At 38.1% G+C, this 27,503-nt stretch overlaps 4 protein-coding genes across 7 annotated transcripts; 3 read left to right on the forward strand and 1 right to left on the reverse strand.

The window, feature by feature from the left end:
* The first annotated feature begins 3,206 nt into the window (after nucleotides 1–3,206).
* LOC119085162 (remodeling and spacing factor 1-like) lies at nucleotides 3,207–4,844 on the forward strand. 2 transcript variants are annotated; one of them, XM_037195460.1, is made up of 3 exons: nucleotides 3,207–3,584; nucleotides 3,643–3,707; nucleotides 3,741–4,844. In XM_037195460.1, the coding sequence occupies exons 1-3, from the start codon at nucleotides 3,518–3,520 to the stop codon at nucleotides 4,734–4,736; spliced, it is 1,128 nt and encodes a 375-aa protein (XP_037051355.1). In that variant the 5' UTR covers nucleotides 3,207–3,517; the 3' UTR covers nucleotides 4,737–4,844. The 2 variants fall into 2 exon arrangements, with proteins under 2 accessions (XP_037051355.1, XP_037051354.1); XM_037195459.1 differs by having other exon boundaries at nucleotides 3,643–4,844.
* Nucleotides 4,845–8,371: 3,527 nt separating this feature from the next.
* On the forward strand, nucleotides 8,372–10,423 carry LOC119085161. Its single transcript, XM_037195457.1, has 2 exons — nucleotides 8,372–8,615; nucleotides 8,689–10,423. Exons 1-2 carry the CDS (start codon nucleotides 8,512–8,514, stop codon nucleotides 10,322–10,324), a joined length of 1,740 nt encoding a protein of 579 aa, XP_037051352.1. The 5' UTR covers nucleotides 8,372–8,511; the 3' UTR covers nucleotides 10,325–10,423.
* A 2,399-nt stretch (nucleotides 10,424–12,822) lies between these two features.
* LOC119085160 (GATOR complex protein MIOS) lies at nucleotides 12,823–16,283 on the forward strand. Of its 2 annotated transcripts, none has more exons than XM_037195456.1 (13): nucleotides 12,823–13,069; nucleotides 13,130–13,315; nucleotides 13,383–13,640; nucleotides 13,700–13,886; nucleotides 13,943–14,405; nucleotides 14,483–14,691; nucleotides 14,755–14,857; nucleotides 14,925–15,008; nucleotides 15,070–15,240; nucleotides 15,301–15,578; nucleotides 15,634–15,765; nucleotides 15,834–15,900; nucleotides 15,987–16,283. In XM_037195456.1, the coding sequence occupies exons 1-13, from the start codon at nucleotides 12,946–12,948 to the stop codon at nucleotides 16,251–16,253; spliced, it is 2,529 nt and encodes an 842-aa protein (XP_037051351.1). In that variant the 5' UTR covers nucleotides 12,823–12,945; the 3' UTR covers nucleotides 16,254–16,283. The 2 variants fall into 2 exon arrangements, with proteins under 2 accessions (XP_037051351.1, XP_037051350.1); XM_037195455.1 differs by having other exon boundaries at nucleotides 12,824–13,069; nucleotides 15,970–16,277.
* LOC119085165 (intraflagellar transport protein 46 homolog) lies at nucleotides 16,264–17,411 on the reverse strand. Of its 2 annotated transcripts, XM_037195464.1 has the most exons (4): nucleotides 17,309–17,405; nucleotides 17,221–17,278; nucleotides 16,951–17,150; nucleotides 16,264–16,894 (listed from the first exon to the last, which is right to left on the reverse strand). In XM_037195464.1, the coding sequence occupies exons 1-4, from the start codon at nucleotides 17,338–17,340 to the stop codon at nucleotides 16,297–16,299; spliced, it is 888 nt and encodes a 295-aa protein (XP_037051359.1). In that variant the 5' UTR covers nucleotides 17,341–17,405; the 3' UTR covers nucleotides 16,264–16,296. The 2 variants fall into 2 exon arrangements, with proteins under 2 accessions (XP_037051359.1, XP_037051358.1); XM_037195463.1 differs by having other exon boundaries at nucleotides 17,221–17,411.
* Between the last annotated feature and the right edge of the window lie 10,092 nt (nucleotides 17,412–27,503).

The raw sequence follows: 27,503 nt of genomic DNA on the forward strand, positions 1-27,503 counted from the left end.
GTAGAAAAATCACCTCAGGACATCTAATACAGCTATATTTAGCTGTAAAATGCTTACTTATAGTTAAATAACTAAATATTATGTTTTATAGCTGCAGTCATTTATTAAATTTAACTTTGGATGGGTATTTCAACATCGCTTTATTCAGATTCTTATATGAAAATAAAGCGAGTTGACCAAATACAACGCTGCCTTTGATTTAGTTGTTGTGCATTTCATTTTGAATTTGCAGCGGACTTAATGCTTAGTTTCCTCTTACCAAAAAAAGTACTCCGTGTGAGAGACAAAATTGAATTTTTTCAATTTTTCTTTGTTTATTTGACAGTTTGCTCTCTCACGGTGCTCTAACGGCTCTCTCACGGCGTACTTTTTTTAAGTGGAATGGGCACTTAAGTATAGTTTCCACTTAAAAAGAGCACTCCGTTTAGCCTCCGTTTACATGACAGTTGTAAAATAGAACAAAGGAACTGTCACGTAAACGGAGTAAAAAATTGAAATAAATTCAATTTCCACTCCGTTTGCGTGACAGTTCTTTTGTTCTATTTTACAACTGTCATGTAAACGGAGGCTAAACGGAGTGCTCTTTTTAAGTGGAAACTATACATTATAGTGTGAATTTTACTGGGAGATAATGTATGAAGAGTGTCTTATTTGCCAGTCCGAGAGATGTACAAAATATGTGTCTATGACATTTGACCAAATCGAAAACTTTCTATAATCAAAAGTGATGAACGGTAACGGAACTGTAAACGGAAGAATTAACAGATTATGAATAGCTATTACCTTTCTAATGACACCAAACACGACCATGTACGTTTCGTGTACCTCGAGAAATTTCTGTAAGAAAAGTGTAAGTTTTGAGTCTTTTTTCGGTTGAAAACTTCAACTGTACATATCTCAGTGTGGATGAATTTTGCCCCGGAAGTACATGCAATTACCTTTCTAATGACACCCCACACGACCCTGACGTACGGCTCGTGTAACTGGAGAAATTTTTGTAAGAAAAGTGCAAGTTTTCGGTTTTTTATGACTTATTACCAGCCACACAAACTTCGAAGATTTTTTTGAAAGTGGTTTTGGCTTCTGGGGTCGAATACCTTACTGGGCACATATAAAAAATTCCTATAGAAAATGCGTCCGATTTCGGTCTTCTGTTTTTCAGAAGAATCCCTCTTAACGATCACAAATAATTAGTATTGTTTACGAAAAATTTTTAAAAAAAACAAGAAATAAAACCACGAAATCGAATATTTTGTGTAAAAAAAAGATTGTTCGACCAAGTTCAATTTTTTCGGACCACCCTGTGCTTTCCAAAAACATTTTGATTTCTTCATTCGTGTTCAGAATTTAGCGGAATTTAGAGATTCACATATCCCAGTTAATATATGTTTCTAAAAGACTCGAAAAGAAAAGAGAATGGTCCAAAATTAAGAATTTTATTCAATAACTCAAAAATTGTGACTTTGATGATTTTTTCGGCCCATCCTATATTTTCCACAAACTTTTTGTATTCAGCAACGTTGTTCAGAATTTAAAACTCTACATTTTTCCTAAAGAAAATAATTTTTTTATCTTTTTTTGTACTCGTGATATTCACTGAAAAGCGTGAAAAAACAGGGATTTTCGGATTTGAGCCGCCGCCAAAAGTTATTGCCCTAACAATTGCTCAGTCTGACACCCTAACTAATATCTTCCGAAAAACACTTTAACATGCTCCGGACTCAAAATACCCACTTGTGAGTTTGCTTTTGTTTAGAATTTTGGATCTCATGTTGTGAACTACTTTCACAGCATCCAATGTTATCTGCGATTTCTTTAAAGTTACTCTCGCAAAACATTTAGAAATGAATATTGAATGATTCCAACATTTTTATTAAAAAGAACCTTTTCATTTACTCTATAATTGTGTAATTATTGTTGTTGAAAAGATCGTTTTTTTGCTGCTTTCAAGGCAGTGTGTTTTTTCACTTTATCAAAAAAAGCTTTTTTCACATTAAATTTCAATTGTTCGCCGCCAATGGCCAGTGAACAAATTTACAGACGTCCCACTGACTTTCGGGGTGTTCGACTTAAAACAAGTCGAACATTTTCCTTGAAAAAGTCGGACAAAATCGGACATATTTTCGCTAAAAAGTCGGACTAAATCGGACATTTTCTAAGGAAAAGTACCTGTATTTTTTCAATAAAGTACAAAATCGGACAATTTCTCGTCGATAAATCGCAAAGTATACATATAAACATACTGAAGGTAATGCAAATGCTCAGCGGATCATAAATTTTACGGAACCTAAGTTTCGGGTGAATATAAGACGCGTTATGTTGCTTGCGTGATGTTTGGAGTTTTTGTGTTGAGTATAAAGAGCTTAGGGCCAACATTATAAAAATTATATTCACCCGAAAGTAGGGTTCCGTGAGTTTTTGTGTATGTTTATATACTTTGGATAAATCGTACTTATAAATTGAATTTAGAGGCGTCAGGAATGAAGTTCATCTAAAAGATAAAAAACACCTCCAGCGAGTTTGCTTCGCTGCAAAAACTCCCTATTAGATCCTGCTTCGGGTCTACATCGCAGGCTTTTTAAAGACTATTTTGGATTTCTGTCTGAACTTTATGGACATTTAAACAGATGCATGTCACTTCCTGAAGTCTTATTACTCAATCATGGTTCAACAACCTCCCTGTCGACCTACAACTTATAACTTAGATGTTACAAGTCAGAAGGAATATAAATAACTTATAAATTCGACTGTCTGTTGACTGTAAGTTAACGTATACAAAATTGTAAATATGTGAGTCAACCTCTATGGTACCTCTATGTAGTCAACATAACAAGTCAATACAGTAATATATTTACTGTCTTAATTTTATAGTTACATGTACAATGTGAAAATTTGTAAACAACTAAATGCGAGCGGAGCGAGCGACTTTTTTCGAGTTTGCATCAGAAGCATTTAATGTTACTAACAAATTTTATCTTGAAGAAAAAGTCTCATAAATTTTTATTTTTGAAAAGAAGTCGGACAAAGTTGGACAATTTTTTATGAAAAAGTCGGACAAGTCGGACAAATCGTACAAAGTCGGACAAATGTTGAAAAAGTCGGACAAATCGAACATGTGGGACGTCTGCAAATTTACTATTTCGATTTTATTGCGCGGGAGCAAAGGCTCTCTACCTTTGTAGTGAGCCTTTGGCGGGAGATAACGTTTGTCAACACTTTTCGAAAATATATTTCAAAAGTAAAACGAAAATACAGCTGATGTTGTACGAGGCAAATCAAAGCCAATTTTATTAAAATAAATTGCAAGCAGTGTTTCGTGATCGTATTTTTAATAGGCAAGACCACAACACCACTTCAAACGAAACCAACTAACCGGAGAAATTACCGACAGCAAGCAACCCACGAATTAACTTCAGAACATGAGGTTGAAGTAAAACGATCGAAACCAAGACCGGAGTTCAGTCATTCTGCCACAAGAGGAAAGGACGAAATTATACGGAAAGCAACAGCACTCAAAATGAAGCAACCAGAGCCGGGACCAGAGACAAGGACACTTTCTGTCAAACTGATTGACATAATGAAATGTAAATTTCTTTTTGTTTTTAATTAATTCATTTAACTGTTTGAGTCAACTATGAACAGATCCGATTGTGCCAGTCAGTGTGTCTGTACCAACACGAAAGCAAACGCTGGCTACCAACATAAACAAAGCAACGCTGGCAGCGGCACAACTGAAAAAAGCTGTGAATGTCCAAAATGGAATACCAATTTTGATTGATCTAACCGTTGATGAAAATGCAACCCTTATGACAAATAATGGGCAGTCTCGAGGTGTAGCACAAATTAAAACTAAAGAAAAGGCAGAGCAATGCAGAGATGAAGGAACGACTAAAAAACAAACGAAAGCAGCGTCCAAAAAGAAAGCTGTTGTCGAATCGGAAAGTGAAATGTCTGAGGATGCTTCCGGGCAAGATCCATGGCAAAGCGATTCCGGGCAGGATCCGTGGAAAGCCGTACCAGTTGAAAGCGATGTGGAGAGTGAAGAGTCTGACCATGAATTGGAGTTTTTCCAATCGGATCATGAATTTTCCCAAGAATCCGATGATGAAACTCAAATTGTGCCAATGAAACGAGCTAGAACAGCACAGGACGACAATCAAAACAAAATTGAAGGCAAATGGTGTGCATGCCAGAAATGTAAAATGCGCAATAACCCCGAAAGTATTTTACTGTGTGACAGGTGTGATTTAGGGTACCACATTCACTGTTTGGTTCCGATGCTATTCACTATTCCCGAAGGCCATTGGTTTTGTTCCCAATGTCAGCAGGAAAAGCTCATTAAATCATTGGAAAATCTGCTCAAAAACTTGGACAAAGGCCTGATCCGTCAGAAGGCAAAAAAAAATGCTGAAATTGCCCGACGAAAGCGAAAGGAATTCGCCAGCCTTAATATGCTACCTGATGAAGGTGAGACAGTGCGTAAAAAATCAAAACGAAGAAACGTTGCTGGAGATAGATCGAATGGATCGTCACCTTCGTCTAGTGGATCGAGCAGTAACAGTTGCTCCGAGAACAATAAACCAGTTTATAAACTTCGAGAACGCGGTCAGACTAAAGTCAACTATCGCTTTGCAGATTACGATGATTTAATAAAATCATCAACAAGCGATGCAAAAGGGTCCGATACGAATTCCGAGACAGAAGATGATGGATCGGATGATAGTTTCCGAGGATGAACAAGATGACAATTTTTCCGCAGGAAGCGGAAACGATTCAGATAGTTAATTGAGGATAATTGGTAAAATCCCAAAGAAATGTTTCAAATAAAAGAAATAAATTTTGAATCAATCAAATTGAATATTATTCAGAGAGGAATCATAACGTAGTCTTACGGATCTGAGAGGTATGGTTTTTAGTACACATAAAATAGTCTTTTTCGCAACGTTTTTTAGGACACAATGAATCCAATTTTATAATTTTCTGCTTCATTTAAATTATCCAAGCATCTTCAGAGCCATCGATGCTTTGCTGAAAAGCATACATTTAGGCGCTTTTTAAATACTGGATTTTAGTTTACTTTTGATGATAGCTTTCCATCAGAATCCTTTTTTAATAATGTACGACCGCAATAAAGAATGTGTTAGCTTTCAAAAAAAAAAAAAAAAAATTGGTTGAATCAGTTTGGCCAGCTCTGAGAATGAGCAGTTTATGAAAATATTGTTAAACTGCTCACGTTTTTAAAAAATCATCTAAAATGAAATACGAGACACGCAAATGTAGGCTACAATTTTAGCTAAGCACCGATGTCTCTTAAGTCAATCTAATTCTAAAAAATTAATTAATATTAATTAATTAAATTAAAATGTCGCTTCACGCTTCCGAGAGATTTCCCGAGAGGCATTTGGGTAGCCAATGGGACCCTGTTAGTTAATTTTAAGTGATCTGTGGGTCAAATGTCAAAATGAGAGGAATTATATACAAATACAATGTTAAAAGAGAGTCGAAATTTTGACATATCACCCATCGAGATCAGTTGAATTAACTGGTTTTTTCCCCTGTTTTTACGCTCTTTTAACACTGTATACAGATAATGTAAACTAGGCTTAAGTCTCCATCTCCGTGAGAGAGCAAGCTGTCAAATAAACAAAGGAAAAATTAAAAAACATTCAATTTTGTCTCTCACACGGAGTACTTTTTTGTTAAGAGGAAACTAAGCATTACTCTCAATAGTTTTTATTCATTCATCAACTTCTGACAGCTGACCCATAGGATCAGATAAATTTAACTGGTTTTCGCTCTGCGTAAACATTCTACAGAGTGCGAAACTAATTTAAATGGCCTTGACGGCAATGTCAAAAGTCTATGAATGAAAATAAATCAAAATTTAAGTTCGAAATACAAATTTTGTATGAGTTTTTTCTCTCATTTTAACATTGCCAGTTACGTTTAACTGAGCCGAAATTTCTCTTCGTTGACACGTTACATGGTGTTTAGCGATAGCGAAGACTAGTTAAATTTACCTGGTCTCAGGATCACACGCCAAATCTTCATTAACGAAATAGTTATTTACGCAACTGTTGTGGACTGTATATTTTAGGCAATTTCGCGGGTTGTAGCCCGAACGCAGTGAGAGCACAAGCGAAAGTGACTAAAATAAACCGTCCACGACAGATGTGTTGTGTATACAGTGTTAAAAGAGAGACGAAATTTTGACAAATCACCCATCGAGATCAGTTAAATTAACTGTTTTTTTTCCTGTTTTTCGGCTCTTTTAACACTGTATACAACTTTTCATGCTGAGGGCCTAAATTACGAGAAAAATTCCGCATGAAAAATAAAATTGAAAGTTATGCTGTTTAAAAACAAAATTTTGTTTGCGATTTCTCTCATTATGACGTGTGACTCCGAGACCAATTCGACAGAAATCGCTCTCGTAAAACACTCTGGTGAACCACAGAGTAAAGTTAACCAGGCAGGAGCACTACTTTGACTAAGGACCTGAATAATCTAGTAGCCCTACATTTTTTGCGAATAAACTTTTTCAATTTATGTCAGTTCATTTGAGTTCATTTTCAAACAATGTATTAGGTCCATTATTTGACGTTCCGAGAACTGCTCCTGCCTGATTTATTTTACTCTGCCGTAATTTTCACCCCTTGTATACAATGATAAAAGAGCGTAAAAACAGGGGAAAAAACATAGCTAACGCCGACCCGTACGAAACACCTATTCGTATCAAAAGCCTTTAATGTGAAACTCTTCATTTCTCTTACTTCATTTTCTTCTCTGCTGAAAAACTATTCTTCCTTTTAAATCACTTACATTATCCATTCTTTGCCTTGTTATCATATACAATTAAATTGCCGGAGGCAATATAGACAGCCCCGTACGAAGTCAAATTTTATAAATTCCTATTTAAACAGCTATATACCGCTATATTTATCGATATTTCACTGTAAATAAACATTTCACAGAGGAATATATGCTATTATATAGCTCTATATGCCTGTATATAGCTCAATATAGCTGTATATAGGTATATATAGATGTCCGTATATGGAATGCCTGAAACAACCCACACACATAACAAATTATTTCCATGTTAACAGAAACTCTCTAAGTATCATTTTTCCCACTTTATATCACTTTTAATAAAATCCAATATGGCCGCCGGCAGCCATTTTGTTAGGAAACCGAAAATAGTACCGACGCTTTACATTCGTTAATACCTTTCAAACAAAAAAAAATTCATGAAATTCGGTCAAAATTTACTCGAGATATTGTCAAAATACACCACGTTCACTGTACTTCCGAGTAGCCAGATAAGAGCTCACTCCAAGAGACCTAGCTCACGCTCCGGAGAACATAATTTCATAAAAAAAATTTCCCTGATTGGTACGGTCAATACCTATCTAATAAAGCTAAAACAGACGAAATATGTTCAAATGTGGCCGACCTACAAGCAAAAACTGCTTGCCGCCCTGTGCCTGTTCCACACCAAGGGGTCTAACTCACGAGTCGGTCATCCGATTTCCATAAACTTTTTTTTTGTCGATCGGTATTGTAAATACCTTTTATTTGACGTATCACTTACAAGTTTAACGTTTAAATGTCCGGAGATATCTTCGAAAAACCGTAAAGCACTTATTGGGCCACAGCTCGGGAGGGGTCGATCCAAAATCACTCATCTTCGAACTTAGCCTGTCTTTTGACATTACCAAACGGGAAAAAAAAGAATTTTCAAAATCGGATGCGTTTTACTCAAGTTATCGTGCAGACAGACAGACGGACAGACGGACAGACGGACAGACGGACAGACGGACAGACAGACGGACAGACAGACGGACAGACGGACAGACAGACGGACAGACAGACGGACAGACGGACAGACAGACGGACATTTTTTTTTTCGCGGATTTGGCATCTCTAGACAACTACAATAGGTTTCCCCTTACTCAGGGAGTCCAATTCGACGTGTTACAAACGTATGCGTAAACCTATAAGACCCCAGTACTTCGTACGGGTCTAACCAGTTAATTTAACTGAGCTAGATGGGAGATATGTCAAAATTTGTATGTAAAAAGGGGTAAAAACCAGTTAATTTAACTGATCTGGATCAATGAAAGTATAAACCAGGTATGGTCTATTCATACAAACCGGATGACATAGCGATTTCATATAAACAAACTCACCTTTCATGAGAGGTGAGTATCTTTATATGAAATCGCTATGTCCTCCGCTCGCACTATACAAAGTTTGACATTCGACCATACCTTGTGTTGACGTTCATTGATCTAGATGGGTGGTATGTCAAAATTTTTACTCTCTTTTAACACTGATGTATACAGTAATATAATTTATAATGTAAATAATGTCAAAAAGAGTTATAAAGTGTTATGATCGGAGTGAGAAAATCGAAGACCATTTAATTATAACTTGCCTTGGAGGACATGCCAATCTATTTGATTCTCTTTCAACGTTTTCACGTTTTCCTCTAAATATTTTGTGAAAATGAGTGGAATAGAAATTTGCGATTTACCAAATGAGTTAATTACTCAAATTCTTCGCAATCTCAGTCAAGATGATTTACAGAATGCTAGTTTAACGTGTAAACTGTAAGTTAAACGTTCAATATAGATGAAGTAATTCGGTCAAATTGATGTGTGTGTTGCACGCTTTTCGTTTCAGATGGAAAAATCTTATCGAATCGTCGTGCCGATGGTCATTGTTGTTGTACCACAACAATGAAGTTGATGTTGACGAGCCATGGATTGACTTTATGTTGTCAACAAATCGAAAATTTGACACCATTAAATTGGACATGATAATGTTCATGGATAAGAACAAAACTCTGGAAATATTTCAGAAGCATGGGCCTAGCGTTGTCAATTTGCACTTGATGGGAAGCTGTATCGACAGCTTCATTGAATTGGCGAAAGTATTGAAGTGTATGCCGAATTTGAAGCATGTGATCGTACTTGAGACGTCAACGACATGCGGTGTGGATGATGTACCACTTCTGTCCGATTTGCCGGATCTGCCGAAATTAAAGACGCTGGAAATGCTTGGCAGTGAATACAGCATCGTAAAATGCTTTCACAAATCGAAGCTGACGACGATGAAAATTTTCAATTCCTATCACGATTATTCCTTGAACTGCAAACCGTTGGAGGAGTTTCTAAAATCTCAGGAAATGTTGACGACATTAGCCTTTCGATCTTTACATCAACACACGTCAACGATATTTCGTACAAAAACTCTGAACCAATCGATGCCGTTCAACTTGACGCACCTATCGTTATTGAATTTGCGACTGCAGGAGTCTCCGAATGGTTACAACAATATGTTGGCGTTCATGAAGCCGCATGCGAAAACGCTGAAAGTATTGGAATTGGGACGCTACTTTCCGAGCTTTGTGTTCGAGTTCGTCTTTGCTAATATGACGAGACTGGAGACAATCACTTTGATGATGACTGAAATACCGAAAGATGATTCCTTCCACGAACGGTTGGAAGAGCACCGCAATATAAAAAATTTGATATTTTCGAATTCGGCTGGATACAACGATGAAACGTCACATTTTCTCGGAGATTTTTTGAAAAAACTTCCGAACGTCAACAGCTTAACAATCCGGGATTATTGTGGCAACAGAGAGCTTCGCGTTATGGCTGCGGGTATACCAAAACTCGAGTCGCTGGATGTGTATTCTTTCAACCAGCGATTATTCGATGGCGTACGGTTTCCCGAATTGAAATCGCTGCGCATCCACCAAATGGATGAAGACATTGATTGGGAAGACTTTACCCAGGCCAATTCTCGACTGATCGAGCTAACAATAAACCAAATTTTTGATGAGGAGTTCCTCAACCATGATAACATGGAAATCATCGCAACCAATCTCAACCTGCAGTGCTTGAGACTGGGTGAATCTGTTTCGGCCGATAAGCGTTTCTTCGAAATTGTACGCGAGAAATGTCCAGACTTACAGATATTAGACTTGCACGAGTCTAACGTACCTGATGAGGTGATGGACCAGCTGAAGTGTGTTCGATTGTGTGACAGTAATGCATTCGAACGTATGGAATATTCAAGATTTTGGAATGATTACGATGGGCGACTTCCATATGATGAATCCGATGATGATGATAATGGATGGATGGCTGGAGCAGGTATGCTGGGTCCGTTTGATCCTTATTTAATGGGCATCGATTTTGGCTACGATGACGTGAATGCTGATAATTATGAAGATTTCAATGCTCCTGGCTGGCATGTTGATGATGATGAAGATCTTTATGATTTGGACGATTTGGGTGATGAATATTGAAATTTTCCCAACACTGTTCAGTTAATGTGATTTCATTTTCACTTCCTAAGTGCTACCCATCGATTGAGTGTTTTTTTTTGAAGTTAAATAAATATTTTCTTGCCTTATATCCTTAGTCTTTATATAATTTTCTTCAATAACCTATTGACTTCGGCGCAGCGAAGGAATCAGTTGCACCCTTATAAACTGGTTTGTTAGGTCTTTTTTCTTTTAGAAAAAAACCCTATTGTGGACACTTCATCTGTCCGTCTGTCTGTCTGTCTGTCCGTCCATGTGTCTGTGTCACAAATAAAAAATGAGACGATAACAGCCTTGATTCAAAATTGCAATGCTACTATGAGCAAATGAGCAAATCAACACCAGGCAAATAATAATTATTTGTTATCTGATAAACCAATCGCTCATAGTTGGCATTGCAATTCGAAAATTTGGTAGTTGACAACCGAATTAATTACCAGCGATATGTTTACTTTTCGATGGCTTTGCACCGACTGATGCAATTATTCTGACTGCTTGTCTATTTCCACACGAGAATTTGGGAGTTGGCTACCACGATGATAAATTGCAATGCTACTATGAGCAAATCAACACCAGGCAAATAATAATTATTTGTTATCTGATAACCGATAGCTCACAGTTAACATTGCAATTCTAAAATTTGGTAGTTGGTAGTTGGACTACCAAGGCTATAATTGACTACCAAACGTAATTTTTGGGGAAGAGATGTTTACTATTCGAGAGCTGCGCACCGACTGACAAAATTATTCTGCCTACTTGCCTATTTAAAGCTTGAATTTTTGGTAGTTGACTACCAAACTGGTAGTTGACTACCATACTGATAGAGAGGTGGTAGAGATGTTAACTGTTTGAGAGCTGCACACCAACTGATGAGATTATTTAGGCTGCTTGCCTATTTATAATTCGATAATTTGGTAGTTGACTACCAAACTGGTAGTTGAATACCAAAATGGTTGTTGAATAGTTGAGTTTGGTAGTTGAATACAAAATTGGTAGTTGACTACGAAACTGATAGAACGATGGTGGCGATGTTTACTGTTCAACAGCTGGATATCGACTGAAGAAACTATTCTTCCTGCTTGCCTATTTGTAACTCACGTACGAGGGGCACCCTAAAAGTTTCGGGAATAGGGTATTTCCGACGCATAAAAGTATTTAATTTTAACATATTCGTAAATTTCAACATTTTTTAAGTAAAATGACGTCTTAACATCGTAAAAAAAAGATTTTGTTGTGAGTTGAGGAACATTTATAAAAAGGCTTGTCGGCCATTATTGAAAATGGAAGAATTCATTTTCTGAAGTGCTGTTCGTTTTTAATTTTTTCTTACATAATTATTTTTTATTAAAGTATTTTTATGTTAACATGTAAAGTATGGTCCATCTAAATGGTAATAAGTCATATACGCGGCCTTCAAATGTTGACACTTCGTAGTAATGCGATAAATTAAAAACATCTTATGCTGACGGATTCAGAGCTCCACAGATCTGCCTCAAAAACCGGTTTCGATAACTGAAAGTACTTTGCTGTTGCATTGGACTCTCAGCTATCAGAAAAGTCATAATTCATGTGAAATAATTTGATATACGCAGATAAGACCAGTTTGATCTTAGTCAGTGTCCCTTGGCAAATTGTGTAGTCCTAGAACAATTTCGCTAAAAACGTTCCGAGAACTTATATTTTTACTGTATTTTTTTCGATTATAAATTCCTCACTTTTACTCAAAGCAAATTAACCAAGAAACAGCCACGATATAGGCCTTAAGGCAAGCAAAATGTGATCTCAAAGTGAGACTTCAGTATCAGGCTTTTTCGTGATTTAAATTTCTCGGCCTCAATATCTCAGAAGCGGAAAAACGTTCTGCCTGGAAAGGGATGGACTTTCATAACTGAAACATAAGCTATTGTTTCACTAGGAAACAGGCCATGTTGCACCTCAAATTTTAGAAATAAACTGATCCATTTTGTAGGGCCGCTCTCGCAGTGATTTTGCGTGTGAATCTAATTCTTTCAATTTTCCCGAAATTTCTGATGAAATCTGTTAGGATTTCTTAGATACATATTTTTAGGATTCTTTTATCGAACTATGCTGGTATTACATCGATATTGCGACCCAAACAACAGAAACCCTGGTCTAAACTTGCCAAAGTCGTGAAATTTTAGTTCAATTTTTAATGATAAGCCCTAATGTCTGAGTACACCCTTTTTTCGAGCTGAGTTGGCTATTTACCTTAAAAAATGTTGAAAGTTACGAATATGTTCAAATTAAATACTTTTATGCGTGGGAAATACCCGATTCCCGAAACTTTTAGGGTGCCCTTCGTATTAGGTAGTTGGTATCTCAGGAAGTGAGAAAATTGAGAGAAAGAAAAAGACCTCACTAGGCTTATAGCCGGTCTATTCTTGTTCTTCTCTTTTACGCTCTTTTAACACTGTATTGACATAAAACTATCTGAAGTTTCAAGCGCACTCACCGCACTCCCATTTTGACATTGACAGTTCTGTCAATCGAAACGGTCTCTCTGTTATCATTATTTTGTGGTGTGTCGTACTATTTACAATGTATCCTCAGCATTCGTGAATGAAATTAACAAAATTCGTGCAATGAGTGGAACAGCAGCCGAATTGTATTGGTTTCCCAAATATCAAGATCGATTCATAACATGGGGCTCAGAAATCAATTTGTATCAAACCAAAGAGGAAGTGGCCGGTCAACGTTTACAAACAAGTAACTAATGTGGATCGGTCAACAGGCGAATGCTTTCCTATCGAAAATTTCTCGTTGCAGACATTCAAATCGTCATTTCGAGTAAGAAAACAGCGACTCTGTTAGCGACAGAGACTCGCTACCAATACATCCGATGCGTAGCCCCTTCGTATCGGGCCAATGAATTATGTCTTGGTGTTGGATTGGCCAATGGAAAAGTTGGATTGTGCAATTTTGTGCCTTCAACAGAGAATAACATAGAATTCAGTAAGACGACACACTTGCGTCCTGCGGTGATTGATTCTTTCAATTTAAATTTTGGACATTTTTGCAGCGCCTAAACAGTCACGGCCTTGCGTTGCATTATCATGGCACGAAAACGAGAAAAATCTTTTGGCCATTGGACACGATCGCAACCGGAACGATCACTGCATAACTATTTGGGATACCGAACGTGGTGTACCGACCGAAAAGTCAATTTTACATTTGTCAGGGCTAAGCGAAACTGCACATTCCCTATGCTGGGACAAACAGAATAAGATTTTGGTTGCCGGAATGAGTCACAAATACCTGAAGTTGATGGACTTGAGACGTGAGTGTCATTGTGGTACATATTACGTTTCGCTGAACCGTTTCGTTTCTATTTCACAGAAAACACTCCGTTCGTCATAACCAACACTCGAGCCGTGCATGGTGTTTCATTGGCTTCGAATGGCACATACTTGGCCAGCTACATTGACAATATCGTCACCCTATGGGACATCCGAAACATCGACAAATCGATCTCGGTCTACCAAACGGAAAAGAATATCAACTCGCTGAGCTGGTGTGCCACAAGGTTTGTCGATGTGGAATTGTAAGAAAACGGAAATTGTTCACCTTGCCCTTTCATAGATCGAGCACACTATCAATCATTCAACGAGACTCGCCCTACGTTCATCTGTACGACCTCCACTCGCCCGTCGAATCCAATGTTGAACCGAGAATTATCAAACGCATCGTCGCTCCATTTACATACAAAGCACCAGTCAATTCGCGCAACATAACGCTGAGTAATATATCGTGGCATCCAACCGATGTGGAACGTCTGTTGGTGTTATCCGGATCGGGAACGATCAGTGACTTTAGTGTACCGCAACGTGTAGCCATGTCATGGGATCCGAATAACAATCTGTGTGGGTCGCTTGGTGTGAATCTTTACCGTTTGAATTCCACCATGTCACCACCAAATTCGCCCACAACGGCAACGACGACACAATGGGACAAGAGTGCTAAGCATGACGAAAAGAACAATCAATGCCAGGACGACATTGCGCAAATAATGCATCGCAGAGCGTTAAATGACTACGGCAAATTGGTAAGTGAGAAATGGTTGCGGTGGATGAATGTAGCAAAAGCTATGGTCTGCCTTCAATCAAACTCTAATTTCTCTAGCCGGACATTGCGAAGAACGGTGATCTAGCTCCGCACTTAACCTCTGTGTGGAATTTGTTAGCGAACATGCAAAAGGAAAGCTATGCACTAGGATTGAAAACCATTCTGGGAGTGAGTAACGAATGCGGTGCTCCGTTACAATATCGAAGCGAACAAGTGCAAATTAATTGGGTCGATTTTCCGGCTGGTCCATCGGTTGAAGTGTTCAAGTACGGTTGCACTCCTATCCGATTCGATGTAGTTTTTCACCAGAAAACATTTTCCGGTTTCAGGAACGAACAACGAGACTTTGCCCAACGACTTTGCGGCTGGACGTTCGACAAAGCGAGTGTGGACAGCTTTCGCAGTTTCATCGACGAATTGTGCGTAAAGAAAGTGAGTTACCAGCGGTTTTCAGCCAATGTTTGACGCCTGTAGGAATGAATTTCCCATTTTTCTGTAGGAATACACTCGGGCTGCTTTGATAGCTTGCTTCCATCTGAAGATCGGTTACGCCATTGAGATCCTGGGACTTGGAGCTGAACGTGTAAGTGACACAAAACCATCATCGTCTCGTGTAAGGAAGAAAATTATTTATTTTTTTGCAGTGCCAAGACTCGAATCTCCGAATGGTAGCACTCGCTCTATCGGGATTTAGTTTCGAAAAATCGTTGTGGAGATCACAATGCATGACGGCCTTATCGCAGATAGTGGATCCACATCTTCGAGCCCTGTTCGCATTTCTAACGCCCGACAATGATAGTTACGACATTGTGCTGGTTAGTAATTGTGAACACTGCAAATGCCCATTTATTTGAGTGAAATCTTCCAATTTGTAGAAAGAGTCCGGCATTTCACTGTCCGATCGCATGGCATTCGCATGCCATTATTTGTGTGATACTAAACTGGCCGACTACATAAAAGCCATGATCCAAACGTGTACGGACAGTGGTGATTTGAATGGGCTACAATTGACCGGTACATCGGAGGCCGGTATCAACTTAATGCAAAGCTATCTCGATTGGACGGATGATGTACAAACGGTCGCCTTGATATCCATCAAATTTTTGTCAAAGGACTTGATCGGTCATACACAAGTGGAACATTGGATTTCGAGGTTGGTGTCTCGAGTGTCACAAGTAATGTGTCACTGCTAACTGTTAAATTCACAGCTATCGCGAATTGTTGGACATTTGGGGCTTATGGGTTCAACGAGCGAATTTCGATATTTCAATGGGTCAAATACAGCCACAGCCGAGATATGCGAGGTCGGTGTTTTTGCTGTGCAGTTTCTGTGGCAAAAGGTAATCTAAACTGAATGACCGGAAGACCTTTAAAGTCACCGGAAATAACACAGAATCCTTTTCTGAAGTGTTTCAGCCTGTCTTCAAGAAGAAGCTCGACTTCGAGCAACTAGTTCATCAACAAATGCTTATAAGGTAGGCAGGTCGTACTGAATCGGAAGCCGAAACGAAGAAGTTGAAAATATTTCGCTTCTCTTTTTCAAGCTCTCGTCATGTCCCAGTTGTCGGAAACCGTTACCCCGTTGCTCTTTATGCCTGATGCATATGGGAACAACGCTGGGTCTGTCGCTACAGAATCCCACCGGTCACGCAAATTATGGATGGCAATCGAAACCTTTTTCCAAATGGTTTTCATGGTGTCAGAGTTGTCGGCATGGCGGTCACACCGAACATTTAACGCAATGGTTCAGCCAGCATTTAGAGTGTCCCGTTGCATCGTGTACATGTCGTTGTTTCACTTTGGATTTTTCCAGTCCGGAAGCGAATAAAGAAACAATTTTCTAGCGGTTTGCATGAAATCAACTTATTTCCTTAAGCGACTGACGATTTAACAGCTACGTACAAGTTAAACAGAGTGTACAGAGCGTAAATGTAGTCAGATTGGGTCTTCCCAGCACCAATTGGAATGTCGAAAATCCCGCACACCAATTCAATGTAGAATTTCAGCGAACAATTCAAATAGGCGCTCGGAAATCCCAACTGATTCAACATTCTCTCCATTTCGGGCGGCCACTCGGTCATCAGTTTATCGATGTCTTGGGCTGGTTTCGTGTGAACCACTTGCGGAAACGGATGATTGACATGTAACTTCTGCACTTCCTCGATCCATTTGTCGATGTCTTTTTGCGATTTGGACACAACCGATGATGGTGGCGCCGGTGCTCGTGGCTGTGTGGTCGATACGGAACGCAGTTTCATGTGTAGAAGAGCTGGATCGCTCTGTTGACCGCTCGGTTCGTCCAGTATCTCAAGACCCAATTTTTCAATGTGGGACAGAATGGTCGACTTTTCGTTCAGCAATTTCGGCGGCAGGACTTTGAGAAATGCATCAATGTCACCAACGGATGGAATGAATTCCGGTATGAATGGTTGAAGGACGTAGTCGATTTCGACTTTTTGAGGAGAATACCTGCAAGGGCGGATGGTAAGTAAATAACAAAATGAAAAATGAATCTTCGGAATCACCGCAAAATGTACTGGAATATCTCCCTAATATCGGTTGGTACATCTAATTTGTCCCATTCTTTATGGTCGGTTATGAATTGTTTACTGTCATGTTGGTCCGTATCACTACTATCGGAATCGGAACCGAAACTATCGACCTTCTGTGGCTGCCTGTTACGCGTCAATGAGCTTGTAGGTCTACGGCTCTGTCGTCCACTTCCCTGAAACAATTTTTTTTTCTTGTAAAAATGCGATAGTCACTCACTCCTTAAAAGGATAACGTTTTTCTACCGTAGCTTTAGTTAAGTCCTCATCATCTGGCATAGATTTTCCAATAATTCCAGGTTCAGCAATTGATTTATTGTGACCCGCTCGATCGTCAATTTCAACAACTTCGTCGTAATATTCCATATTTTCGGTGAAACACAATTTATTGTGGCAGTTCCGACTGTTGAGTTACCACATTATGTTGTGTTGCTATGGAAAAAATGAAACGACAAACAAACCATTGCCAATACAAATTGCAACATAACAACGCGCTCCTTTCCTTATAATATTTTAGAGAATCAAACGCACCAACAACATAAAATGGAAATCAACAAAACGTTTTCCGTTACCCCCTTCAGTCAATGAACGTATAGTTTCATTGCCTAGTCTCTAGTCCTCTAAACCCTCTCGTCTTCATATGTGAAATAGGGCTTTGATTTTTATCGCAGTTACTTTCGCACGAATCGAACATAATTTCTACTGACACGAATGACTCATTATGTTACTAAGAACAGAATTAGAGGTCCAGTAATTCGTCAGTTGGAAATACCCTTGTTATACCATCTATGGGTTTCCTTATTCCTATAGTGACTAAAGTACATAATTCGTCGGTTTCACGAGAAACAAGCACACCCCGCACACCCTGCTTTAAAGGCGACGTGTTACGACGAGTTTGCGTATCTAAGACGATATAGATCACTAAAATGACCGCTGGCGTGACGATCGACGCGACGGTTCGGTTTTGTGTGCAAACTAATGACAACCAACTTTTCTTCTGAGGGAATTCCCCGTATTTAGTTCATTTGCATTCATTTCAAAGAATTGGACGCACCCACTTATTCATTACTATGTGAAATTGTGAAGTTGGTTTCAATTAGTTTGCACACTTTTCCCCACCATTCCTCACGTTTCCGTCATCAGTTTCACCAAATGAAGAGATCTATTGAGATTGAGTTATGCAACTACAGAAGTCAAAATAATAATTTCCTAAGCAAGTTGCTTCAGAATACACGAGTTCTCGAGTTCACAAAATTTGATCTCGAATTAATGAATTACTTTTCAGCATCCAATATATGCTACTTTATTCGCTGTCTCACCCGGAAAATTCAACATAAACGTATTAAAAACAAATATTCGAACATCTGTTCAAGTGTCAACGTGTAATATTCACCTGTCAACATGTAATATACGATTTCCGTGTAGGTACAACATACACGTAATAAACAACTTCCGTACCCCCTATATATGTGATGACAATTTTCCGGATGGGATAGCGAATAAAAGACTTTCCTATCGCATGCTAACGAGCTTTCTTAGCAGATGAGAGATTCGCTATAAAATCCTTTATAAGTTAGGAACAAAGGATCTTTGATCTGGGCTCCTGCTTCTCAATGGAACAAACCTCCGAAACTGTAATGTAATCTAGGGACAACATTTTTCATAAACGACCTCGGAAACACGCGACGAAGTCGAGATATCTTAGCAGAATAACCATAACAATCACAGTCTGAACTGTAAAAAAAGTGTTCACTCGCTGTCAGAGCCTTTTATAACATATAAGCTCGGGGGAAAAGTGCACCCCAGTCCCCCGTCGGTGCGACCCAGTGGTTCTAGGTGCGACCCAGTGCACCACAGTACTACAAAATAATATTTTAGGATCCCTATAATTCAAATAAATCGTATATAATGACATAAAACGCACCCACTCGAACGTTAGCATTTACAGTTATTCCGAATATTCTATCAAACGTCAAAATATCGTCAGCCATACATTCCACGCTTGATCTAAAAAAATGTCTCCGATGAAAAAACTAAGCAGGGCAAAAAAAGAAACTCAAACGGGACACATTGATAAAACAAGTGCCCAGCAATGAAAGTATACAGAAGGTATGGTCCAATGTCAAAATTTGTATGGAGCGGAGCAAATAGCTATTTCGTTTATTTCGTCCTCAGACAAACTCAGTTCTCTTTTAAATTTCACCAAAATTATCAAACTCACCAAATGGTTTAACGTAACCTCACACACAGAAAATCTAAAATTTTGTACATTTTTGCAATTATCGCAGCTAGAACCCATTTGATCACATTTATTTTGATTCAAACCGATAATGTGTAGGGTCTTCTAGGTGAAGATAGTGAGCTGGAAAGTAGTATTTGCAAATTAAGTGTGCTATTGAGCAAAAAAAATCCAATTAGAAAATTATTTACACACAACTCATTTAGTCAATAGCACACTTAATTTGCAAATACAACTGTCCAGCTCACTGTCTTCACCTAGAAGACCATACACATTATCGATTTGAATTAAAATAAATGTGATCAAATGGTTTCTGGATGCGATAATTGCAAAAACACACAAAATTTTAAATTTTCTGTGTCTGAGGTTACGTTAAACCATTTGGTGACTTTGATAATTTTGGTGAAATTTAAAAGAAAACTGAGTTTGTCTGAGGACGAAATAAACGAAATCGCTATTTGACCCGGCTTATATGGATGTACCATACCTGGTTTGTACTTTCATTGGTGCCCAGGGCCTTTTTTAACATACAAGGTCGGAGGAAAAATGCACCCAGTCCCCTATCAGTGCACCCCACTGTTTATAAATCCGCCCAGTGAAAAACTCATTGTAATCTGTCACATAATTTGTTTCTTCAAATTTAATCTAATTATTTTAGCGCTGCAATTCAAAACTAATCATCCGCTGTAATTCAAAGCTGCGCCTATATTTTTGTATTTATTTGATAATTGCTGATAATTTCATCGGCAGCGAGACATGAATTAAGAGGGGTTAAGAGGGCCGTCCTAGGACGTTGGAGTTTACATCGCGCGTAAGCGTAAGAGAAATAGAACGTTTTGAAAGCAGAATATCTCAAAATTTGCCATTTTGTCAATTATTGTGAATGACGCTGCGCGAAATCCCTACCTGCCGACATGTTTCAAAACAAAAACGTCATTTCACAACAGAAAGTCCTTAGTGGTTAACACGATAACAAATTACCGAAAAACAAATGTCGAACATAAAAACAAACTTGAAAGAAGCTTCTTGCGATTTGCTGGTCAAATTCGTCGGTGATGTGAAGGAATACATATCAAATGAAATTAATTTGTGTGACATCCCATGGAAGATCAAAATAATCCAGGGAAAAGATAACAACGAAATCGTAATCGAAGCGGTTTTGACATTATCATTGTCAAATAATTTGGCAAGTAGTAAATGGACGTGCGATGCTAAGGCAACAGTTTCAATACGTTCGTTTGCCACGAATCAACAATTCAACGAGATGAGCATTCCAAGGACACAATTCAGCAACAACTGTTTGTGGAGCCAACCAGTTGGAAGTTATCAGAGCAGCTAGTTTGGAGCAGTACAAGAACGATGATTACATTACGTTTAACGTACAACTGGTCGTAAATCCCGTGCTTTATACAACACCTCATAAAATCGACCACTCGCTAGCCAACTTCCAATTCGAAGTCGACAACGTTAGTCAACTTGATGGAGCTGGCCAATATTCACCTGAAATTAAAGTTCGTGGCACAACTTGGACAGTGAACGTTCGGAAGAGCAACTATTTGCAAGTTTATTTGTTTCACACGGGAAACAACATGAACGAGAACTGGTTGTGGAAGGTCAAATGTTCGATGACATTGCTGTCATTCAACAAGGTAGTCGATTCAATCAACAAGAATTTTGACAAAGATTTTTGTATCGGCGTTCCAGCTTGGGGATACGAGAGCTTTATTTCGTGGGATAAGTTCGTGGATCCAGCAAATGAATACGTGCGAAACGATAAGGCCGTTTTCGAGTTCTGTTTAGAATCTGAGCCACCGAAACCGTTATGGAACTTTGAAGAAAAGCCATCGAAGGTGAGGAAATTGGAGTGTACAATTTGTTTGCAAGACAACATGAATCGTGAGCTATCAGCAACGAAATGTGGCCACTTGTTTTGCAACAGTTGCATCAGAGCTGCAATTGGCGAACACAAAAGGTGTCCAAATTGTAATGCTGCTGCCGAATTAAATGATATTCGAAGAGTTTTTCTCTAAATCATGGCACTATCGTTTGGCTAAACATTGTGCCTTTACGTGTTCAATGTCTTCAAACTGGCGCTTCCATTAAAAATTGAAATATTTTCGAGATAACTTTTCTATTTTTTAAACTTACTGTCACTGATGAATCTTGCGAACAAAAATTCAACCATACCCAGTGAAAGAAGTATTCTGTGAAGACAGCAGTGTAATTTTAAATTCTTTTGCGCGAAATTCAAATACTGTACACCGAAGCGCCTTGCGTGATTGAATCCAGTCGATCTCACATGTCTACATAAAAGCGAAGTTAGAGATGCATGCGAGATAAAATGAAAATTCGGCAAAGCGATTGCTTAAGTAAGTAAGTAAGTATCCTGAGGCCGAAGGAGTGTCTCCGGTTGGGTAAGGGACTGGTATTACCTCTGTTAAGGGTTCTTGCTCACGTTGTCGTATCTATTAAAATACGTAGCTCTCAAAGCGTCAACTCAAATCTGTGGAGCTCTGAGCTCTCAAGATTTTAACTCAAATCCCTCAAATCGAAAAAGGACATAACTTTTCAATGGACTTACAGTACAGTAAAGAACTCTCTACATGACTCTCTTTTTCTAAATTTCTTATTTCTCCCACTTCCCTCATTTCTATATATATTAGAACAACTGTTATGTCCATCCATGCTAACATCCGTTTGACAATTATTTTTCCGAATTTCTGTAAATCTGTTTGAAATGATCTCATTGCCACCAGCGTTACAATAGTTTCACTCTTTTAGTTCCACTTTTTTTGTGGCCTTCATTGCCTTATCATTTTAAAGTGAACTAAAAATTTAAAATTTTTGCCACTTTACAGACTCTCATTAAATTTATACCTGTATCGGTTCAAAAAAATGTTGTTTATTTTGTGGCTGATCATATTAGAGAGGCTAAGCAGCCATTAAAAAAATCGGTTCTAATGCTTGGCTCAGTGCTATGGTAGGACTCAACCAAGGTATTTTTTAGGATTTGATGTCGGTCGTTAGTACAAATTGAGGGCACTAATTAGTGGCGTAATGGATTTTCGTGAAAAACACAATAAAAATTTGTTTGTAATAATACCGATCGCCAGCACTAATTAGTCATTAGTTCTATAGTTCGTTTTTCAAAAAAAAAGTAGGTTTCTATCTTAGACTAACCATACATAAATTAGCACAAAATATAATATGTAAATGTGCCTATTAGAGTGATCAGATTTGAAAGCCAGTATAGTCTTACCTACAGCCCATTTGAACTGTTTATGGTGCATTTGTTAGGTTTTTTTATCTGTAAACAGTTCCAATGCATACGCATAAGCTCGAGTACGAAGTATAACATTGTGAATGTTATGCAAATCGATCGAAAGCTTGTTATTTAGATCTATACTCGTTTTCAAATCACAATACGCTAAAAATCTTATTAATCGATCATTTCAATTTACCCTGCCTTTAATGGATTTTACATGCTGAGGGCGTCGAAAGTAGTGCTTGAAACACGAAAAGTACGGTTTTCGACGCATGTAGCGTGTAAATTAAATTGTTTTGATGTCGGTATTGCTCAATATCGACATCAAAACAATTTAATTCCTGTTCACTGCCAGTATCCTATACAATACCCTCTCGCACATACCAATTTTGCTTAACCTGAGACGAAAAGCTCAGGGGCGCAAATTGCAAGAACCGGACATCTGCACACAAACCAAAACAGGACTCCTTTTCACATTCACTAAATCACAAAGAAACTATCCTTCGGAACGACAAATAGAGCTATAGCTCTTCCCTTGCCCACACATCACGTAAAGTGACAAAAAAGAAGAAAGAAAAGCTGTTTCGACCTCGAGAACTAACGGCGGTCACTGGTCAGAGTGGACTGACCATCTTCAGTTGCTTCCGCTAGCCTCTTACACAAGACAGCAGCAAAACGTTCCATGAACAAGTGTAGGATAGTTTGCATTGAGAAATTGCCATCTGCTGATGGAAAATTTGGGGAAATAGCGGAAAGCTGCTAAGAAATCACCAAAAAATGCAGCAAAGCAAACAAAAGAACTGAGCCTGAGCTTCAAAAGCAAAAAATAAAAATAAAAATTCTCATGCGCCGCACTCACGTCACCAACCGTCTGATCCGCTCATTTTCACCATTCATCCATCCAGCGAAAATTGCACAATCACCGGCAAAACAGCAACAACGACAACGAAACAACGAAATGGAAAAACGGAAAAACAATGCGAAAATCTCGCGAAAAACTTCGATTGAAGTCAATTTGACTGAAAATGTTTCTTAGCCTTCTGTGTAGCAACAATACTAGACGTGATACAATGTGTAGACGAAAATCTCGTAGTGAGTGAAGTATGGCCTCAAGCTACACTAATTGGCCCAAAATTCCGGATGACGAAACTCTATTTACAGAGAATGACTCGCCAGCACTCAATCTGTAAAGATCAACCATTCGCCTTCAAAACACAAACGTTGAAACTCAATTTGTAGGGAATGACTCGCTATAGCACTCGATCTGCAAAGATCAACTTTAGTCGGCTTTACAATGGAAACATCAGAAAAGAGACTAAATCCAGTCTTTAAAGTCATAAACCGTAACTGAATCTACGAAATTACAATTACGAGTGAAGTAACAGTATAAGCAAAACTATGATGACTGCTAAAGCGATCAACAGCGAGTGAAGCACAACAGCAAACGACAAAATCATTGGTCGAAAATGACACTTGCAAGAAGTGACTCACAAGCACTCGACTTGCAAAGACTGACCTCAATCCTCAACACAAAGAAACATTTCCGTTTTCCGTTTTCGCTTTCGCTTTCCGCAATCTGCTTTCCTCCCTAACTCCAATCATTCACTCTTGGTCCGTGAGGGTATTGGTCGGGACCACACTTTATTGTACGAAATACCAGTCTATCTTTGCCATATACAAAAAATCAATTTTAAATTTTTAAACAGTTTTTGCTCATCATAAATTTCGGATGGGGCCGACGAAACTCACCTAAAAAATCGTTGTCCTTTAAAAACTTTAATCGAATCCTAGTACTTCATCTTTGCAATATAAGTAACATACTGTACGACTGTACGATACATATTAAAAACGAAAAGTTTGACAAAAATGCAATCAATTTCCACAATACCACTACCAAACGACCACACGTTAGTTTTCGAATTTTGTTGTTGTTGCTTTAAATAGAATCCGAAGAAAACCTAACCGTCGCTTATTATGCACAACACACGTTTAATTTGATATTTTCTTCATACAGCAGCAGCAGCACAAAATAATTGTAGGATAAAAATACGTCAAAATGACCTGTCCCTCTCTCTCTATCTCGTGTATTTATTTTAACCAAACCAAACTGCAGCACGAATACCAATCCGGCCAGGTAATAATTTTCCGTCATTATTGTAATCAACCAAATTATACCCTTCAAATAATTAAATAAATTAGTTTTTCTGCGCTTAATTAATTTTTGCGTACCAACAATTTAATGTTATTGCATATTAGTCAATAAAAATTATTGCAAAAAAATTGTATCGAAATTCAGTAGAGAATTTCTTTTTAGTTAAACGTAGTAATATATATAGGCTAACTAAGCTATGGACATGGACGCGATTGTTAAAAGATGAACGATTATTGTGTTAGGCCATTTTACTGCGATTACATGCACTCACGGAACATGTATGAATATGATGCAGTAGCGCTATTATTTGTGATTATGAAATTATTAAATCGAACGTGGTCGATGAACAAATTTGAAAATAATTTCATATTTTTAATGAATTTCTTGTCCGCGGAGTCCGGTTTCATGTTGCGGATTAAATCAAAATGCATTTATCAAACGGAATGAAACAACAAAATCTGTATAGTGAACGTTACACATATAATATGCGAATCAATGGAATCAACGAGAATGACGACAACGACACCTGTTTTTTTCTTATTAAGTTGCGTTTCTCGGATTTCTTCAAAATTTAAAATTTTTCACGAAATTCTTGTTTCTAATTTACGTCGTATTGACTCCTTTACACACAAATGACAAATTAACGCGCTTCCGAAATGTTATTTACCACCGAAGATATTTATGTGAAAACACACACACGCGAACCCGTCTTGTTTCCTTCTTTTATTTTACACCGAAAATGGTCAATCGTATCGTATCGTCATTCTAAATTCACAAGAAGGAACTACCCAATTAGTCGAACAAATTTCGGAAAGAAAAGAAAGAAAAAAACGAATCCGAATCTTAGCGTGCACCTATAATTAAACTAATTGATTAGAGACTTAAGATGCGAGATGGTTTTATTTTTCGGTATTATTTTCGAATCTAGAAAGATACGAAAAAAAAAGATCGTTGGCGGAAATGGAGGTTCTTGTTTGATTTTCTAAATTGACATAATTTGAGGTGATTAAGTTCCTTTTCGGTATACAGCAAAAGGGAAATAATTAAACTATCAACAGATATTCGTGATGTCGTTGTCGTGCGGGTGGTCACGCGGATGTGTAATGATTATTAATAATATTTATGATGCATTTTTGTTAACAATTCGTAAGAAGCGTCGGATGCTGCAGTATACTCAAAAGATGGTAACTTGCATTTAATTTTTTAAACCTTTGGAAATTGCTGTCTGAAATCTTGGCATTTTTCGTGATTTGTACTTCAGCGAATTAACCTGAAATTTGCTATTAATAAGACAAAATTAAGGCCACTAACGTTGCATACCAGCTCCTCTCTTTTTGTGTGGTTATTTTATGAGATTTTTCAATGTAGATATAGTAGATGACCCCAAATTGAGTGTTCTTAATCAGAGGTGAACAGGAGTTAACATTCAGAGGGAACAGAGCTGCGTACAAACTAAACTTTTTACATATCTCTTTGTGGTTAAGACTGACATTATGCATTAGCTCGGAGAGGGAGTTTGGGTTTAAAAAATGATATGGAGGGATTCTTTTGAAAAACAGCCTACGGAAATCGGACGCATTTTCCAGTGGACTTTTTTATATGTGCCTAGAAAGGACTTCGACCTTAGAACCCAAAACCACTTTCAAAAAAATTCTTCGAAGCTTTTATGGCTGGTGAAAGGTGATCGAAAGCCGAAAATTTACACTTTTCTTACCAAAATTTCTCCGGGTACACGAGTCGTACAGGGTCGTGTGGGGTGTCATTAGAAAGGTAATCACATGTACTATTGAGCCGACTAGAGACTCATTGGTTTTAAAATTAATCCACACTGAAATATGTGCAGTTGAAGTTTTCAACAGAAAACTTGCACTTTTCTTACCAATATTTCTCCAGTTAGACGACCTGTACATGGTGGTGTGGGGTATCATTTGAAAGGTAATTTTATGTGCTTTTGGGCCAAATAGGGTCTTATGGGGGTTTGAAAGCATCTACGATGAAATATGAGAAGTTGAAATGTTTAAGTGCCCATACTTCATCGCATATACATCCAAACCCCATAAGACCCTATTCGGCCCAAAAGCACATAAAATTACCTTTCAAATGATACCCCACACCACCATGTACGGCTCGTGTAACTAGAGAAATATTGGTAAGAAAAGTGCAAGTTTTCTGTTGAAAACTTCAACTGCACATATTTCAGTGTGGATTAATTTTAAAACCAATGAGTCTCTAGTCGGCTCAATAGTAAATGTGATTACCTTTCTAATGACACCCCACACGACCCTGTCCGGCTCGTGTACCTGGAGAAATTTTGGTAAGAAAAGTGTAAATTTTCGGCTTTCGATCACCTTTCACCAGCCATAAAAGCTTTGAAGAATTTTTTTGAGAATGGTTTTGGCTTCTAGGGTCGAAGTCCTTCCTAGGTACCTATAAAAAGTTCCACTAGAAAACACGTCCGATTTCGGTAGGCTGTTTTTCAAAAGAATCCCTCATGCCAAAATGTCCAAATATTTATTTTGACGAGCGCCTTCGGCTTAGGATCACAATCACCAGCTCGTCAAAAAAAACATTCTTAAAAATTTTGTTCAACTAGAAAATTTTCCAAAAAAAAACCTCAGAAGACTTTATAAAAACCTTGGAAAAAACCTTGGAAAAAACCTCGTTCTCAAAACGTAAAAATTAGATTCTTTCAAATCTCCAGACATTTTTTCAGCGAGAGCAAACCTGCAATCTACAAATATTGAATAGTTAGTTAAAATTTCAGCGGAGAGAAGGCTATAGATGTGTGATTAGGCCGGAAGCCGTGGGTCATAATACATATCGTGAGCCTAATAAGAGGGATTCTTTTGAAAAACAGCCTACCGAAATCGAAC

This window comes from Bradysia coprophila, unplaced genomic scaffold (genome assembly GCF_014529535.1).
Source record: "Bradysia coprophila strain Holo2 unplaced genomic scaffold, BU_Bcop_v1 contig_94, whole genome shotgun sequence".
Taxonomy (NCBI): domain Eukaryota; kingdom Metazoa; phylum Arthropoda; class Insecta; order Diptera; family Sciaridae; genus Bradysia; species Bradysia coprophila.